The sequence below is a fragment of the Scophthalmus maximus genome, chromosome 7 (assembly GCF_022379125.1).
Source record: "Scophthalmus maximus strain ysfricsl-2021 chromosome 7, ASM2237912v1, whole genome shotgun sequence".
NCBI classification, from domain to species: Eukaryota; Metazoa; Chordata; class Actinopteri; order Pleuronectiformes; family Scophthalmidae; genus Scophthalmus; species Scophthalmus maximus.
Window position 1 is genome coordinate 24,561,172 of NC_061521.1, and position 18,561 is coordinate 24,579,732.

The 18,561-nt window shown below is 45.7% G+C and overlaps 1 protein-coding gene across 3 annotated transcripts in view; it reads left to right on the forward strand.

Moving 5' to 3' along the window:
* Positions 1 to 18,561, forward strand: part of kiaa1549la (KIAA1549-like a) — a 77,509-nt gene that overhangs the window by 31,329 nt on the left and 27,619 nt on the right. For all 3 annotated transcript variants that reach the window (XM_047333506.1, XM_047333507.1, XM_047333505.1), the window contains 7 exons: positions 2,947 to 3,169; positions 5,816 to 5,949; positions 7,271 to 7,439; positions 11,942 to 12,001; positions 12,455 to 12,618; positions 14,420 to 14,591; positions 17,363 to 17,523. In XM_047333506.1, the coding sequence (XP_047189462.1) occupies positions 2,947 to 3,169; positions 5,816 to 5,949; positions 7,271 to 7,439; positions 11,942 to 12,001; positions 12,455 to 12,618; positions 14,420 to 14,591; positions 17,363 to 17,523 (1,083 nt within the window). The remainder of the gene's footprint in view (positions 1 to 2,946; positions 3,170 to 5,815; positions 5,950 to 7,270; positions 7,440 to 11,941; positions 12,002 to 12,454; positions 12,619 to 14,419; positions 14,592 to 17,362; positions 17,524 to 18,561) is intronic.

Here is an 18,561-nt window from a genome sequence, read left to right on the forward strand (position 1 = left end):
GCGTTGGCTGGCGATTGCAGGTCAGTTAATCAGGTGCAGGAGGCAGATTCATCCGGATTCGCACGTTGTTGTTTTTCTTTAAGCCACGTAAAACCTAAACAGCGTTAATTATTATGAAATTATGAGCTTTGCGGGTAAAGGGTTAGGTCAATATTCGACAGTGTTTTCCACTGCTTGCTCATTCACTAGGACTTCACTCGCTCCGAATGATGCTAGAGACGGAGCAGAGAGCGGTGACTAATGCAGACAGGCGCTCAAGTCTGAGTCGAAACGACCTGTCGGACAGTTAAGGCAGCGTTTGCTTGGAGAAGTTAATAGACACACACACACACACTCACACACACACTCACGCCCAGTCTCTCTCTCCCTCACATGGAATAAGTTAGTCACTTGACCGCGGCAGTGCCGTGACCTTTCTGTTGCACGCTCATCATCGTGCTCGTGGTGTTGTGTTGTCTTTGTTTTGAGTCGGAGTCTGTTTCTATTTCCCATTCTTCTTCTTCTTCTGTGTCTCTCCTCGTTCTCGCACAATCCCTCTCTCGCCCCTCGTCCTTCACATTTCTCAATATTTATTTGGTTTCTCTCATTACTCCCTTCCTGGACCCCCCCCCCCCCTGATTGCCCTCTACAGTAGGTTTAAGTCGATTGATTTTCCGTTTCCTCCCGTCTGTCGTAGCCGCCTGCCTCTCCGTCCGTCCACCTGCCTCCCTTCGTCTCGCTGTGCGTCTGTCTTCTGTCTTCATCCGCTCTGCTTCTTCTATTTTTATCCAGTTGTTTGTGAGGCTGCTCTGGGAGTGACTCAGTGTCTCTAAGCTCCAGTCCACTTTCATCTACCCCCCCCCCCCCCCCCTCTACCCCGCGTCTATGCTCACACAAACAGAAACGCTCCTCGGTTTCTCGTCCTCCCAATCAGATAACGTAGACCGTTATTCGGCGACCTGGATCAGTCTGTTGAGCAGCAGCTGCGACAAGGTATAAAACTGGCCAGTGCTTTAGAAGCCACGATACGAATGCGGCGTTTTTCAGGCTTTGATGGCGGGCAAGTCTCGGCTTGCGTCAGGGACATGGGGGTTTATCAGATGCCGTGAAATGAGCACGCAGCAGTATTTAATGGGACGCACTCGAGTTTAATACGTTTGACCACAATTGCCGACACAAATTGTGCAGTTTCGCAGCTTTTGAAAGCGTCGGCGGCCGAGAGGAAGACGTGGCGGCGGAGGGCAAGGGACGCGTCCCGTCGGCTTTGTTCAAGAAAATGACACAGAGCAAACTGGTTAACGCACTATTTAAAACATGGAAATTTGGCATTTGAAGGGGGCAAAGAAAGCAACTGATAAATGTCTGTAACCGATAACACGTGACAGCGTAGTCAGAAACATACATAAGGACATTTTTTATGTATTAGTAAATAGTATTAAAGTATTTGTTAACAGTTGCCTAATGATGAATGCGTCGCGCAGTAAATTTGTAACAATACATTTTTATGTTCTGACAATATCCTCATTTGCTTCGTATATATTTATTACGCTTTTAAACATATATTTCATTTTAAGAGAAGAAACTCTTTCGCACATATGCTTAATTGCCTCATGAATACATGTTTATGTGATATCATCTCATATGATTGATGATTTTATAGACTTGAGTGCTTCACGAAAGGAGCCATAGACATTTGCAAACGCATATCTCCGCCGATTTATTAGTACAGATATAATTTAATTTATGTATTAAATGTTTCTATACTGTTGATGAATGCTAAATAGAGGCGCTTTGAATAAAGTTTGACCTCAAATGAAAGCTGAAACTTTATTGAAATGTCTTACATTCGGCAACATCACATCTTCGATGGTTGGAGGACTGCCTCCCGGGGCTCAGTTCATTTTCAATTTCAAGGAAACACAAAATCAATCACTTCATTTTCTAAATGGACACACGAGAGGCTTTTCATGTGACACAAGACCCTTTAAGTCAGGACATAAAAAAAAAAGAAGCCGTCAGAAGGATTTAACTCCTTGCTGAGTTGAGAACCTGAAAGATGTGAAATGCAGAACTCAAAGGTGGAGTTTGCAGGCATAAAAGAATGAGTCGCTGAGTATGATTAAAAAATGAAAGGAACGGGCTGTGGCTTAAAACAAAGTGGCTTACGTAGCGATGGCGGGTATAGTTTGAAGGAGGAGCGTTGTCTGTCTGTTGTTGGTACGCAGACAAAGAGTAGAAATTTGTGTTTTATTTTCCCAGAATAAGAAAAAAAGATTATCCGAGGGCATCCAGCAAACACTAAACAACAAGGAGAGGAGTGTGGCGCCATAGTAACAGCAGCCACAGCTGCTCACCGCGGTCGAAGGTGGAGGGAGCGGGAGGCGGGCGGTTCGGTAGCTCCAGAAGAACACGAGCCTCGACTCACCGCCGACTGTCGTCTGCGTGTGTTCTTCCAGGACACACAAGTAGTCAAAAAAAAAAGCCCTCCGGTCCGATTTTGGCTTTAAACAGGGTTTTTATAAATATTCATAGTCTGAAGTGTTTGCATTCGAAACCCGCAGCTCAATCGATGGGCACGTATGAGAGGAGGATGCTTCAAAGATGTCGTCTGCTGTCGTCGTCCTCTGAGCTCGTTCCACCTGACAGCTCTGATTTCTTTTCCCTGATGCTGTTTGTTCGGTTCTTTGAAATGAGCCCACACACGGCCCCTAGAAACACACACACGGCCCCTAGAAACACACACACGGCCCCTAGAAACACACACACGGCCCCTAGAAACTCACACACGGCCCCTAGAAACACACACGGCTCCTGGAAACACACACGGCCCCTGGAAACACACACACACGGCCCGTATCAGAACATATATTTAGAGGATATATATGCACGCAGCCTTGCTTGGAACACAGATGATGTGAGTGTAGAAGAATAAAAAGATAAAAACTTCCCCTTGCCCCTGTGCCTCAGGTGGAGCACGACGCCTGCAGCCCCCACAACGTGACCCTGGGCTACTACGTGACCAGCGGCAAAACCGTCTTCGTGTCCTCGCTGGTGGTCGAGGCGCTGAACGTCTACGGCTTTGACAAGCTGCTGTCGGACATCAGGCAGCACACCCCGTCGGTCAAGGCCGTCCTGGTTCCCGTGGCAACCTGGGCGCCCAGGCCGAGCATTCACCTGCAGCTGAAAACAGGTGAGGGCGGGGGGGGGATAAGAGGATGTAGAACAAACTTCTACGTAAGCGAACGGTGGGATTATGGTGCGATGGTGTGCAGAGGTTTTTTTGAACATGTGTGGCGATGAGGAGGAGGAGGAGGAGGAGGGAGAGAGAATGTGAGCAGAGGGTGAACAAAGAAAGAGAGAAAATGCAACTGTGAGTGAACCGGGAGGGAGACGCGAGCGGAAGAGCGGAGCAGAGACGAAATTAGAAAACTCTGATTACACGTCTGCTCTCCTTTAGTCTCCTGTGATTTAGCCTGAATCCCACACAGAGTCCCATGATTGCAGAGCAAAGGAAAATTGGTCCATTCATTTAGTCAGGCTCTTAAGCCTCTTAAAAAACACATATCTGTGTGTGTGTGTGCTCAAACACACGCGTGCGCACACACACACACACACACACACACACACTCGAGTGTCTTGTGGGACGCAACGCAAAATCAGTGCAATTAACAAAAGATGCATCTTGAGATTGGAATTTGGAAACTCATTTGTTCCCTAGACAAAGATTTCTGAATTCACGTTGTGTTTCCACACTGGTCAGATTAGTGGACTCTTTTATTGTGTTAAAGCCACTATGTGTCCAGTTTTACACGACTTTTCATTTAGACATTTAAACACTTGTACGTAAACAGCTTGATATGTAGCGACGGCAAAAAATGTCACATTGCTCCTTTAAAAAGCTGCACTATGTCAAAGAGGTGTGTGATGATCAGTTTGTTGTGGACGTCTGCCCCCCAGTGGCCAAATAACAAACACTGAGGTCACAGTTTCTCACTGACCTTGACAAAGTACTTGAAGTTAACTAGACGTGAGAATAAAAGCGAGTTCAGACCGAAACGCGCAGCACATCTTCGGCCGCGGGATCATTCGAGAGTAAGACCTGCAAATATTTGGCCGTTCTCTTACTCAACGGTGACTGACCTTTGCGACATTGCGTCACATTAATCTTTCACCTTTAAATATTTCAACTTGATCAAAGGAGGCGTCATTCCCCCTCGTCCGACACAAGTGATGTGAAATTCGTGTCTCTTCGCGTCTTTGTCCGTAATCTCATCGCGGCAAAAAAATCAAACGCATCTTAAAAATATTACTCGGACGTTACCGGGATTTCTTGTCGGTTGACAGTGGATACTACTGTACCACTACGGTGAACATTAAACAGAAATGCTTTGAGCTTTACCCACAAAAGTAGAAGTTGCTAACAATTTGGTCAGTGGCCAAAGATTAGTATTTCCACATATTACCGCTGCCTGGCATCGTCGCTGGGAACGTTAAAATCACACACATATTGGTTCTAATAATCACAAACTGGGGAACGACGCGCGTCTTCGCCTGTAGTGGGAAGTGCAACTTGTTATTGTTCGGCCGCGTATGAAGTCGGCACTTGTTCAGCTCACGAACCATAAAATACACTGCTGTCTATGCCAATTGACCACACGCAGCACAATCCGCCTGCAGTCACCAACTGGGTCAACAGTGTTTGTGCGCGCGATGTGTTGCAGAGTAAGGAACTCTAATCTTTTTTTGGGGGGGGGGAGATTCCGCCTGTCCTCATAAGCGCCACAGTGTTTTGAATCTAGGTCAGAATATTGTTCCACCTCTCACATCCTCACTTTTTTTTTTTTTACAGTACAAAAACCCGAGTGCAGCGAGAGAATAGCGGATGAGACAGCATTAATAACATCCTCTATAATCTGCTGATGGACTCAATATTGTTTACCCCGGTCCTCCCGGTGTGGCGCTGACGGGCGATCTCCCTCTCCGAGTCGCTCTCATTCTCGATAGTGGCGATAATCCTCTTCCTCTGTCTGCTTGGGGGTTTATCTGTCACACGGGCGACGTCGGTATCCAGAGCGCTACTTTTCTTTAATACCTCAAACGCGGCCCCGGATACAGATTTCCGTTTTTGATTAAGTCGATTGTTGCAGTTGAGTTTCTCAATAATTCCTCTTCGGCCGCTGCAGCTCGGCCCCAGAGCTTCTGACACCAGATAACTCTCACTGGTGCTGCAGATGCATTTGTAATAAACACGTATATCACAGATATGATATTGATATGATAACTACTTCATTGGCATTGATGGAGCTTGTGGAGAAAATATCAAAACTAACTGTCAGAAAATTTCAAATACAAATTACAAATTTGAAATATTATCATTTTATAATCGTTTTGAATTAATTTGGAATTATTTAAATTAGAAGTATTAGCAAATTGTTAACCATTAGTCCAATTGCATAAGAGGGTTTTCACACTCTTGATTGAGAAAATAAAATCAAGTTAATATTTTATAGTTGGTATTTATCTAACAAGTTTACAAAGCAAACTCGGTCTTGTGGATGAAAATGGAAAAAGTGACTGAAATTAAAGTTTGATCAAATATATATATAAATAATTATCCTATAAAACATGTCAAAGCAAAAATGTCAGACTTTTCTATTCATCAAGCTTCTTTACACGCTCTTCTTCACATAACACTATTGTTCACTTATACTTTACCTACCACATATGATCTACTGTGTGTACGTGCGAGAAATCTATATTGTTCTTCGACGGAGTGCGTGACGAACATTTGACTAATGATGAACTTCCCCCTCCTCCTCCCACCTCGCTCCCGCAGTGCTGAGGTTCGTCGGCCCGACCGACAACATCTACTCCTGCAGTTTTGTCCAGATGCTGGAGCAGAGGCTGGAGAACGCCTTCGACGAAGCCCAGGACAAAGTGCTGGAGACCTACAACAGGCTCGCCGTGGAGGTACGAGCACGGGCACCGCCCCGTTGTCACGGGCGCCGCCCCGTTGTGACGGCCCACTGTGACGCGTTTGCTAATCGGGCCCTTGATTACAAGTGGACCCTCACAAGCAGCGATGCAACTTTTTCCACATGCAAACACAAATTAGAGTACTGACTGTAGAGACACATAATGGTTCATTTCTAGAGACACGTTCAAAGCTCATTCCTTTTCATTCAACTTTATTTGCCTGGCGCCAAATCAGAACATACATCGTATCGATGTACTTTTACATCGCAAGGTGTAAAAGTACATCGATAGAGAGATTTAAAAAAAAAAAACAGTTCCTACCGGAGCTGCAACTAACGATTATTTGCATTGATTAGTTGTTTGGTCCATTAAATGTCATAAAATTGTAAAAAATGAAGACCCTTTTCCCCCAAACACAAGATGATGTTTTGTTTTGTCCACACACCAAAGATATTCAGTTCACTGTCACGGAGGAGCAAAGAAACCAGAAGATATTCACGTTTCAGAAGCTGAAATCAGAAAAATTTGACTTTCTTTTTACTTAAAAACTACTTGAACCCATCAATGGATTATCAAAATAGTTGCCAATTAATGTAGTGCTTGATTTTTTTCGTTCCGACAAAGAGCAAAACCCAGGAACCACCACCAGACAGAAAGATAACATGAGAATAAAACAGTGGAACATGAGCGAATAAAGAAAATAGAAGATAAAATCATATAGATAGATAATGAATTATTAGTAAGAGTCAGTTTTCATAAAAAGAAAAGTTTGAAATGTCATGTGCAAACACTTCCTGTTCTCTTCCCTCCTTCCCTCCATCCGGCTGTCGGGGTACAGTAGTTAGCAGGTCTAAGTAAGCAGGTCCTAGTGAGCGCGGGCAGATGTACAGGGGTCCATTTATAATTCATCCTCTGAATTATTAATGGCCGTGAAGCAATGTGATGGGAATTCTAGTATCTTGTATCATCATCCACTTTAACTACGGAGACTCAGAGTCTCATTCTTGTTATAGAAAGAAAAATATATATATATATTGTTCATGCAAAGTGTCAAAATGTGCCTGGAGATCTGTTATGCATTTTTAATGTCCTTCTTAGACGTTTGGTATGATAGCATTATATATATTTCCTGTATGGATGTCTGAATTATACATGTGCCCACCGCTGCCGCTGTTTGTGTGTTTGCTATAAATAAAGAATTGAATAATCCTTCCAATATTGGACCTGTGGGGACACATAGTGCCTTATTGGATTGTTGGACTGAAAATGAAATATTACAATTTCTATTTGTGTGTGTGTGTGTGTTTACCCTCAGATCCAGAGTGTGTCCCAGGAGCCGGGCTCTCCGTCCGTCACCCTGGTGTACGTGGTGAAGAATCAGGATGCCGTACTCAACGGGACAATCTCCAGCGGCCTCCTCAACCAGCTGACCGCCGAGCTGGTGGGCTACTTCCTGTTCTACCCGCCGCTGGTCATCGCCGAGCGTAAGTAGTGAACCCACATGAGGTCTCACACTAACATGTCAAATATGTTTCCTTCCCCATAAAACATTTACAAAGCTGTTTTTTAAAATATTTAAAATCCTCTATTGTTGACGTCTATGTTTGCGAGCTGGTGGTCTTCTTTAGTAGTGCACCTTGCTTTCTTTCCATGTTACTGCATAATGGTGCCATGGCAAAAAAAAGAATCCGTAACTGCTAATATACCAGAAAAATGTAAGGCAGGGATGTTTTTCTTTGGTAACTAGATTTAGTGTAACCGTCAAAAATTGCACTCAGAGCACAGACAGTATATAAAGATGGACGACACGTCTCCACTTCCTCCCACCGTACAAAAATAAGGCTGACATTTCGCGGATGCGGGGACCACCATCTTGCGCTTTCGACCCTAATTTGGAGCCAGAGTCAAATAACTAATGAAAACCAAACTTATCATAAACATGAACACGTGAATTACCTAAACGTGACAGAAACCATCTTTGGAACAATTTAACATTGACTTTTTGTTGTCTTTGGCCCATGTCCCATCTGCTAACACGAAAGGGGCGGGGTTTATCAACTACACTGCAGCCAGCCACCAGGGGGCGACCCAGATGTTTTGGCTTCGCTTTTAATTCGGAAAAAAGTTTACACACTCACTTGAGGTGTTTCTTTTCCTTCTGCGAAAAAGAGTTAATACGCAAAATGCGAAATGGAAACAACTTTGCCTAATAACGATATGACTGATCAGCTGTTTCCGCTGTGGGAGTCTTTCCTCCGAGCTCTGGTTGCGACCGTGTTGTACTACGATAAGTTGCAGAGTTGATAGTTACTCCTGCAGACCTCTCTCCGTGTTTCCTCTCTGCGTTGCCATGCTTACGAGCATGTCACATTCGCTTGACATTTAGATGGAAACGCGGCTACTGAGTCGGAATAGACTTTGTATCAGTCTGTCCAGACAGAGGTCGGAGGTCGGATGGGGAAGTGAAGGGATTCAATATTTACACTAGAGGAACAACAATATTTGAGACCGTAAATGACCTTAACCAGCCCTGTGGCGACGAGTCCATGACCGCCTGTTTTTCTGCCCACGCACGACTGGACATGAGGAAGAGTCCGGTCTCTTCATGCTAATTTTCTTCACCATTACATAACAGCTGTTGCCCCGACTCCTCATTCTGTGCAGCCGCGTGCCGCCGGGCTCAGACAGACGCTGCGTCCACAGAGAACCGCTGAATCCACGAGAGGCCGGTGCATAATTCATGACTTAGCGTATGTTTGACCTTCACCAAGAGGGCAGCAATCCGAGACGCACTCTCTGTTGTGTAAGCAAAGACGGATGCCAGACGGTGTCGTCTCGTCTGCGGCATATAGGACGAACCTCGTGTTTCACTTCTATCTCCTACAAAATACATATATATATATATTTTTAAATATGTTTAGAAAGAATTGTACTTGGACACATTGGAACCAAGGATTCACATATTGCGTTTTTTTAGGTTAACACAAGTTAATAGCGACACTAAATCTTTGTTTTGACCCAAACAATGGCTCAGACGACTGTATTGTGAAGGGGATCCGGCCTGGTGATGAACTATTACCTCCATGCAGCGTTTCTTCCTCCCTTCGCATCTTTGTTTGTTGTAATCCTGTGATAAACTTGACTGTTTTGAATTAGCCTCAAGGCTCTGAAAGCTCATTGAGCTCATTTCAATCTTCACCACTGAGCCTAGAGGAGCAACTTGTCAACTAAAGAACCACACTTCTCCCTCAGGTGATGGTGGAGACCAAAAATGAGCTAAAAGCATTGATTTGCTGATATTTTCATTAAAACATTCCCATGTTGTGTTAATACAAAGTGTGACGTGTAAGTGTGACGGCACTCAAAGACATATTTGTTAATGCAGATAAGCAGATAAGATAAATTATCATTCTTACATGATCTGCCTCATGAGCATACATTTTTAAAAGGAGACAAATCAAAGTAAACGATATTCAAACAAGCTTTTGTGTTTGTTTCATTAGGCTCCGTCGATTTAAACAGACTCAAACCTAAGTGAGCGGCCGTGGACCCGCAGATGAGTTGTATTCCACCGCAGCCTCGGATGCCATCTGTGGCGTTTTTTAAAAAGGGCAAACAGCTGTTACAGCTCCGGTCATCTGAGTCCTGCCACGGGCGATCCGTCGTCCACCTCCTCGTCCCCTCCGGAACCAGCTAATTTTATCCCCGCTGAGATTTGATTAGAATTTGCGCTCGCTCTCAAAAACCCAAAGGGCAAAACATCACACTTCACATGGTCACGTCCCCCCCCCAAAAAAAACCCAGCTTCTTTTGCTAATCATGAAACAATGAGCAAATGATAAAACAGATGACACATCGGTGATGACAGTGAATACTCCTGGCATTTATTGGTGAGGACACGGTGACCGCGGCTCCACCGAGAGCACAAATGCCGTTTTTTGTTCTGTCATGCACGATTTTCATTTAAACATTTCAAAAAAGAAAGACTTCACTTTATCAGTATGAAATTTGGCACAGGTCAGGTTCAGATGTTGAGCTATGGATTGATAAAGTTTGTTGGCTTTCACTCTTTTAATGTTGTGCAGGTCATATTCGAGCAGGTACATGCGAAAAGAGGCAGTAAAGAGTTTCCTTGCCCCTGCCATCTACCCAACCGCCATCCCCCCGACCTCCAGCCGACCTCCATCCCCCCGACCTCCATCCTCCTGACCTCCATCCTCCCGACCTCCATCCTCCTGACCTCCATCCTCCCGACCTCCATCCCCCCGACCTCCAGCCGACCTCCATCCCCCCGACCTCCATCCTCCTGACCTCCATCCTCCCGACCTCCATCCTCCTGACCTCCATCCTCCCGACCTCCATCCCCCCGACCTCCATCCCCCCGACCTCCAGCCGACCTCCATCCCCCCGACCTCCATCCCCCCGACCTCCATCCATTCGACCCGACCTCCATCTTCCAGACCTCCATCCTCCCAACCTCCATCCCCCCGACCTCCATCCTCCTGACCTCCTTCCTCCAGACCTCCATCCTCCCGACCTCCATCCCTCCGACCTCATCCATCCACCCAACCGCCATCCACCCGACCTCATCCACCCGACCTCCATCCACCCGACCTCCATCCACCCGACCTCCATCCTCCCGACCTCCATCCCCCTGACCTCCATCCATCCACCCGACCTCCATCCACCCGACCGCCATCCACCCGACCTCATCCACCCGACCTCCATCCACCCGACCTCCATCCCCCCGACCTCCATCCATCCGACCTCCATCCTCCCGACCTCCATCCCCCCGACCTCCATCCACCCGACCTCAATCTACCCGACCTCCATCCCCCCGACCTCCATCCCCCCGACCCGACCTCCATCCTCCCGACCTCCATGCCCCCGACCTCCATCCACCCGACCTCCATCCACCCGACCTCCATCCATCCGACCCGACCTCCATCCCCCCGACCTCCATCCCCCCGACCTCCATCCTCCCGACCTCCATCCCCCCGACCTCCATCCCCCCGACCTCCATCCACCCGAGCGCCATCCCCGTTTTTTCTGGTCGGAGAGCAGCTCAGTTAAAATGTCCAAATGCTCACGTATACAGAGACGCGTCAGAGCGACGGGGCGATAACCAGCGCGGAGGAGTCAGGTGGAGACAGACGGTGAAACGGGCAGATGGGAAATGAGGAGCGATGGGTTTGGACAGATGAGTGGGACGCAGGAAGTGGCCGACGGACTGAGGGAGTAGATGAGTAGATGGAGACGGAAGGAGACGGTCGGTCGGATTCGGAAGAGGAGCAGGTGTTAGTTAGGAAACGAATGAGCGGGGAGAGACAGAGACGAGAGCGAAGTAGATGGATAGAGGAAGAGGACGGGGAGCTGCAGACACAATGATCAAACCTGACGAGGGGTTTGTATGATCGGATTTCATCATCTGTGCCAAAGGGCCAGTGTCAATAATCTCTTCCGCAAATCTGTCGCTTTTCCACACGTCGTCACTCCGCTTCAGTGACTCGCTGCAGAGATTTGAAAAGTGTTCCAATACAGACATTAAAGAGAATTCATATATTTTAAGATCAGAATGATTAGATCCCATTATTAACATTTCTAAATGAAGAATAAGAAAACGATTGAACTTTTCAGTTTCGACTTTCAGAATTAAGAAAAAGTATTGACCCTGACAGGCTCCAATAAAACTCAGAGGGCAGCAACAGGTTCTCATAAGGCCATGATGTTACTAATCACATTTTAAAACTGCTCTTTACCTTCAAAATTGAATTTTTTTTAAAAATGGGATTGAGATATAAGGTGAGTATTTATGGAAAAGAGAAAGTAGCAGGTAGGAAGTTTTTTGTCTGGCAACTAGTTTAAAATCTTGTTGGGTTCCCAGAATTTAATATAGTGTGCAGTGTTTTTGCAAAAGTCCCAAATTAGTGTTTCTAAAAACTGCAGATATCTTTAACTCTCTCTCTCTTTCTCTTCTTCTCTCCAGCCCTTGAATACCATAATCTCAACACGTCGATGGCAACCAAGAAATATTGGGTGATAACAGGTAAATTGCTCTTTACACACACACACACACTAAAGCGCGAGCAGGTGATCAGCCGTAATCAGGAGCCGTATCGACTGGACAAAACAGCGGTCAGTTAAATGCCCTGGTGCTCACTGTTGTGCAATTCAGCACAGTTGTATTGACTCTCGACATTTTTCCTCCCCCTCCCTCCCTCCCTCAATCCCTCCCTCCTTGTCTGTGTTCAAACCTTATTACTGTATTAACCCACGCATCGATGATCTCTCTTTGATATTTTCTCATCTCCTCCTTCTTCTCGCTCCCCTTTCTCGCACATTCTCTCCCGCCCCGCCTCCCGTCTCCGTCCGACCCCTCACCCCATCATCCTCCATCCCTGTACGGGATCCTCTTTTTACTCGTCTTCACCTTCACTAAACGCTCCTCTTCACCCCCGTTAATCCCTCGCCTGTCCCCTCTCGTCTCCCCTCTCTGCAGTGATCCAGGATGTGGACACCTCCTCCCTGGAGGCCAACTACCAGAGCTTCGCCAGCCTGATGGAGCAGCGTCTGGCCGAGCTCTTCCTGGTGGCCGGCAGGCAGGGCGGCTCTCAGGCGGCCCGGTCCCGGCGCGCCACAACCGTGGGGGGCTACACCGTGCAGGTGGGTGGGAATGGGAATTTGTCTGTGTCCTTTAGGGATGCCACACAGTTATTGTGACGTTGTTGAATAGGATCTTGGTGCATAGACTTTTGGAGTTCCCCAATGGTTATGTTGGGAATCACTTTCTCAGCTGTAGGAAAAAACAAAAAAATCAATCCAGAGTGTTACATTAAGTGTCGTGGGATCACCGGTTCCGTTTGAGGCCAACATGAAAAACATGACAATCCTTAAGAATAGTCGCTGAGAGATGTTTCACACTGACCCTAAACTGTCAGCCTGCTGCTGCTGGTGCGAGATGAAAAGTCCTGGGAATCACAGAGTCTGCAGGATTCGTCCTCTTGCAATGCCAAAGGCCAGTGGCAAATTTCATGGCATTCCATCCAATATTTATTAAGCTGTAGTATTTCAATCTGGGAACAAAATGGTGGACATGCCGAGCTACTGTCAGTGCAACCTGGAACCACACTGCTTGTGTGCCTCTACGTTGAGATGTGTGCAGGTGAGTGCTCATGACTTTTGTTGTCAGCAACAGAAGGAAGAAGAAATATACATAATGCGAAATTGATTTTGGGAATTGGAGCTGAAGTGATTGAGAGAAAGGAACCCAATTGGTAACCAGAAGGCCATTCGGAGAGCGCACGCCTCCGCTAAGGTAAACGTCCCATCTTGCAACGTTAAAGAAAGTGTGTGTGTGGGGGGGGGGGGGGGGAGTCCTGCACCCGCCTGTTTAACCGGATCCACCCCAAAAATTGAATGGGACCTCAATTGGGTCATGAACCAACCTCCCACAGGATTTCTTGGTGATTAGTTCAGTAGATTTGGAGGAATCCTTTGACAGACAAACAAACAAGCTGCGATGAACATGGCGGAGGAAACCATTTTTTAATAATTGATTATTCGTTAAACCTAAGGAAACAACAAATCCATACGCATACATATTTATCTAGTACATATTAAATCATATAACATTTGTGTAGATGGATTGACATTTCATTCCGAAAGGAAAAAACCCCCCACTTGACCGGATTATTGGGAAACCAGTGGAAAAAGTCACGGGGGGTTTTCTGCGATTGATTTGTTCTTACTGTTCGGAGACAGGACGGTGCGTCCAGGTCAGACTCAGGTTCGTGTGTGTGTGTTATTTCCTGTATGTGTCACCTCCTTGCCCGTCGCCCCATATTGTGCAAATTAAGACAACGATTTACTCCTCGTGGGATTTATGCCTCCCACTCCCACAAGGTTTAACGGGAAGTCACACACGAGTCAGTTTTATGGCTGCGGAGATGGAGACGCTCTCCGAGACCGAGAGGGAGGGAGGGAGGCGGGGTTTAGTCAGAGGAGAAATCATCCATCCGTTTAATAACGCACATCCCTTCTTTCTTTCTTAACGACAAAATCAAATTAGCAGACTTGATTAAATCGCGCGATGTGCTCGTCAGTTGAAAAAAGAAGCAGATGTTTGATGTATGATGAAAGGAAATCGAGATTTCAAATGACTCAGTTTTCCTTGAGTGTCTTCCCCAAGTGCGGTTATCTCGCAGCGAACGGCATCGTCGTGATCAAAGCCACCGAGCCAATTGAGAGTTCTTCCGTTGGGCCGGTGTGGATATATCACAGGGATTTTTTCAAATCTTAGGTGCGAGGAGATAACGGATTTTTGTAATTAATCTGTCCATGGATATGTCGCACTGATATTCTCTGCATCTAAAATAAACTATGTATTAAAAAACTTTCTTTGGAAAGTCAGTACCAGGCTGGGGCATATACAGAATGGGACATTAATGTTGATGCTGTACTTTAGATGGTGAGCATGCGTCGACTGCCCGGTCCCAAGAACCCCGCGGAGATGACCTACTACGTCCAGGTGAACGGAGCGCCCGTCACCGGAACCGCCGCCGCCAAGACCCTCAGCAGCCTGGACTCCCAGACCATGGCTCTGACGCTGGGATACTTCGTACAAGTGCAGGCTGAACGTAAGCGTGTTTTCTTACTTATGTCCTACTGTACTTATGGAAAAATTGATGCAGTCGAATCGAGAAGACGGGAGACCGTGGATGTCGTAAGCAGACGTATTTATCACAAGATGCTCAATATATTGAGGAGCATTCTGGTTTTGTTACACAGATCAACAAGTGGTCAGTGCATGGTCTCCCAAAAAACCCTCCCTATCCCACTCACAGACATAATGGCTGTCTCCGTAGAAACGGTCTGTCTCATCATATCTGGATAATTACCAAACAGAAATTGTAATAAATAATTTGAATAAATTTATGATTTAAATCAGCACTCACGTAGTTCTGTACTCCGCTGAAACACTAAAGAGATCAACGTGTAGAAAAACTTTTAAAAAACTTCCCTCCAGAGCCACAGAAGATATTAATGCAGCTGCAGTTGCCCCTTTAAGTTTAGAGCTCCTCCGTCACTCTTATATAGGTAGTTCAGACCAGATAGTCTACAGCTTATAGGTAAGTCAATTACTCTCTTTACTCTTTTGCCAGTGGAATATCATAAAATATACATACATATATACTCAAGTATACCATAATGTATTCTATATTTTATAATTTATTTAGTATATTATGCAAGAAGATGTATCTTATCTAGGTTTGTAGCTGAAGGTTGAAAAACCTTAGAATATTATACATTTAACATTTTAAAGGGAATACTTTGTTAAATACTGATAGTTAGTATCATAGCTTAGTTTGTTTGATTCCTTGATTCCACTTTAGTTTACCCTGACTGTATTTGCATTAATTATAGAGTTTTCTCTGCATCATGGTGAGAATTACATCATGAGATGGTCCTAGTCTTTCTGCTATGCTAAGCTAAGCTTAGCTAACTAGCTGCTGATTTCACCTGGTCTTGTTTATATTAATTTGTCTAATGTTTCTAACTTCATGCATAACATATTGAAACATATATTTTTCTTCTGCATATTTAATCACAGATTTATTTGTCAGGCTACCTGTTTCCCTTCTGGTTCTAGTCTCTCTGCTAAGCTAAGCTAAGCTAATCTTAGCTAAGCTAAACGGCTGCTAATTCGACCTGGTCTTTATATTCATTTGTCTAATGTTTCTAACTTAATGCATAAGATATTAAATCATTCAGTTTTTTCTTCTGCATATTTATTCCCATAGTCTTTTTTGCATTTATTAATAAATACATGTTCTACATAGATATTACAGATGCTCACATGAGCACGTTCCTCATGCAGCAGACCATTATAGAGACGCCACGCTGCCAAGAACACTCCCAGTTTAACTACTCTTCTCTTCAGGGTTTTATCTGCCCGGGGGGGGGAAGCCTAACGTTCTTGTCTTACAGTGACATTCCGCAGCATTTGGGTTTTCCATAAATTTCCATGAATTTCCATAATGCCCCTCCGCATGTGGTAAAGCTTTAGAATGTCAACACCAATTTAAAAATCGCAGATTCATAATCAAAGATTGTGTTTCCACATTGTTCTCAAATGTTGAGTTCGGAAGATTGTGGATTTTTTTTTTTATATTTAGAGAATATTGCAGGAGGACGTTCACAATGTAGCGGTCGCGAGAGGACAAACTGTTCCCTCGTAGCTTCTCTCCCCCACGTTTCCTTCAGAATCGGTAATTAACAAACTGGAGAGAGACCAACAACGCTCGGCGTCCTTCACCGCTCCTCCTCACCGCGCTCGGGACGGAACCTGAACACAGTGTTCTGGCAAAATTCATTTATTTCGCCTTTTCACGGGCTCAGAAGAGGAAAAAGACTGCATTCGTCCTTCTAATGAAAACACGCCGTTCTGTGACAGAGAAGCTCAAAGAGACCAGTTTTCAGGGGGATATTCAAGTTCAAACTTTAAGATTTAAGCAGGTTTCTTTTTACATTGTACTTTCAAGAACATCTGGTCTATAGAGTTTTTTCAGTTTTTTGAATCGTGTTATAATTAAAAGCAATAGTTATGATTTTACATTTGTTTGCACACTTTAGAAAACACCTACTGTACGTTCTTGCCAAGAATTAGATGAAAAGATTGACACCACTCTCATGTTTGTGTTCGTGCCTTAAGCATGGATCTGTAGTCAGGAGACGTTTAAAGGAGACATCAGTCAACAGACAACATTGACGCTCCTGAAACGCCTCGTCAGAGGTCCCAACGATATTTCCGTAAGATGGTGACATCACAAAATTACGGAAGTTCATAGAACATGCCTAGCGGCTAGTCTGACACGCCCTGAGCCAAGTCGGGTAAAGCGAGAGCGAGAGGACTTACCACGCGCGCTGGAAGCGGTTGACCAATCACAACAGAGTGGAGCCAGCTGGCCAATCAGAGCAGACTGGGCTTCATCGGGGAGGGAGGGGCCTTAAAGAGACAGGAGCTAATAAAACAAGTGTTTCAGACAGATGTTGTGAAAGATGAGCTGCAGGAAAAACTGATGTGTTTACTGAACATGAGAGCGTGTGAACCTTTTTCAAGTGATAACCCAAATGAAAATTATCAACCTGAATATGAGCACAATATGTCTCCTTTAACTTATCAACACTGGAAACAGGCAGAAACATCTAGCTTGTCCAAACTTGTGAAGATCTTTATGTAACATGTTTGTTTAGTTAATACTGCTCCTATAAGTGTGTACAAGTACGGGAAATATTAAACTACACACTGCAATATTCAAGTGTTTGCTTTGAAATGACCAAAGCGTCACTTAGTGGCTAGACCGCACATGAAGTCATGTGCTGATGAGTGACGTTTGTGTGTCTGTAGCCGTGGTCAAGACTCCGCCCAGCAACCTGTGGATCATGGCCGTGCTCACGCCGCTCTTCCTGTTGATGGTGGTGATCGTCATGGTGGCCTTCATCCTGTGTAAGAGGAACAGGGTCATCTTCAAAGGCGGCGCCTTCAGGACCTTCAAATCTCGCTCCAAGGTAAAGACTCTGGCGCTCGGGGCCACGTCGGCACGCTTCGCGTTTAAAAATTGAAAAACAAATCTCCGTCCAGAAAGGCATTTTAAGCTCTGTATTAGATCATCTCCATCTGTAGACCTGGAAACACGTCACCATGACGATACACATACAAAAGTAAGAGCAGGAATTTCTTTTCTTGGACCGACAATGAGGTGGAACTGTTTCTGAAAGGAAGTGTTTCCAACGCTGTTAGTCGAGCCGCGACTGATAAGACGCAACCAGGAAGCGAACATGGGTCTCTACGTTTTTGTTTCAATGTGTCTCCGCTGCTTCCGTACTAAATCACCACCTCCGTTTTAGGGGCTCGAAAACTCTGGAGTATAATGTGGGCGCCAGGCGTAAACATAGCAGAAGTGATATTAGTGTGGACGTAGCCAACGACTTCCCATCACCCTCTTCTCTTTACCTCTTTCTACTCTCTGTTCTCCAAAATCAGCCGTTCCCTCACAAGTCTCCTGCAACATCCCAGAAACCAAACATCAGACTATGTGACACATCGCACAGCAAGTCAATTGTGTTAAGTTCTTCCCTTCGGGTCAGAGTAATTGTAAATGCCATCCGCGCGGGGGCCGTACTCATTTGTTTTTTCTCTCGCAGCCCGAGAGCCCCGTGGTCACTGCTAATCATGCGTGCCGCAAAGACCAATCGTCCGAGTCGGGCACGGAGCAGGGGCTCAGCGGACTGGAAGTGAAACCCCAGGGTGGTGTCGGCCCCCTTGTTCACAACTGTAGCGTTCGCTCGACGCCGCTTTGTTTGAGGGTTGAACGTCAAATCAATCGTTTCAAGTGAGCGTGGTGTGCGTAACGGATTCCTTCCCGCTGGTTGGATCAGGTCGATGTGTTCCACGCCGGCCTCACGCCAGAGCAGCTGCTCAAGTAGTAAACGGGGAAGACGCCGGGCGGCTTCGTTCTCGCCGACGCAGCTTCGGATGCGTCTCGGCTTCGTTCGGATATCCCATGGACTTGAAGTGAAGTGGGTTCTCATTCGAGTTCACGATGA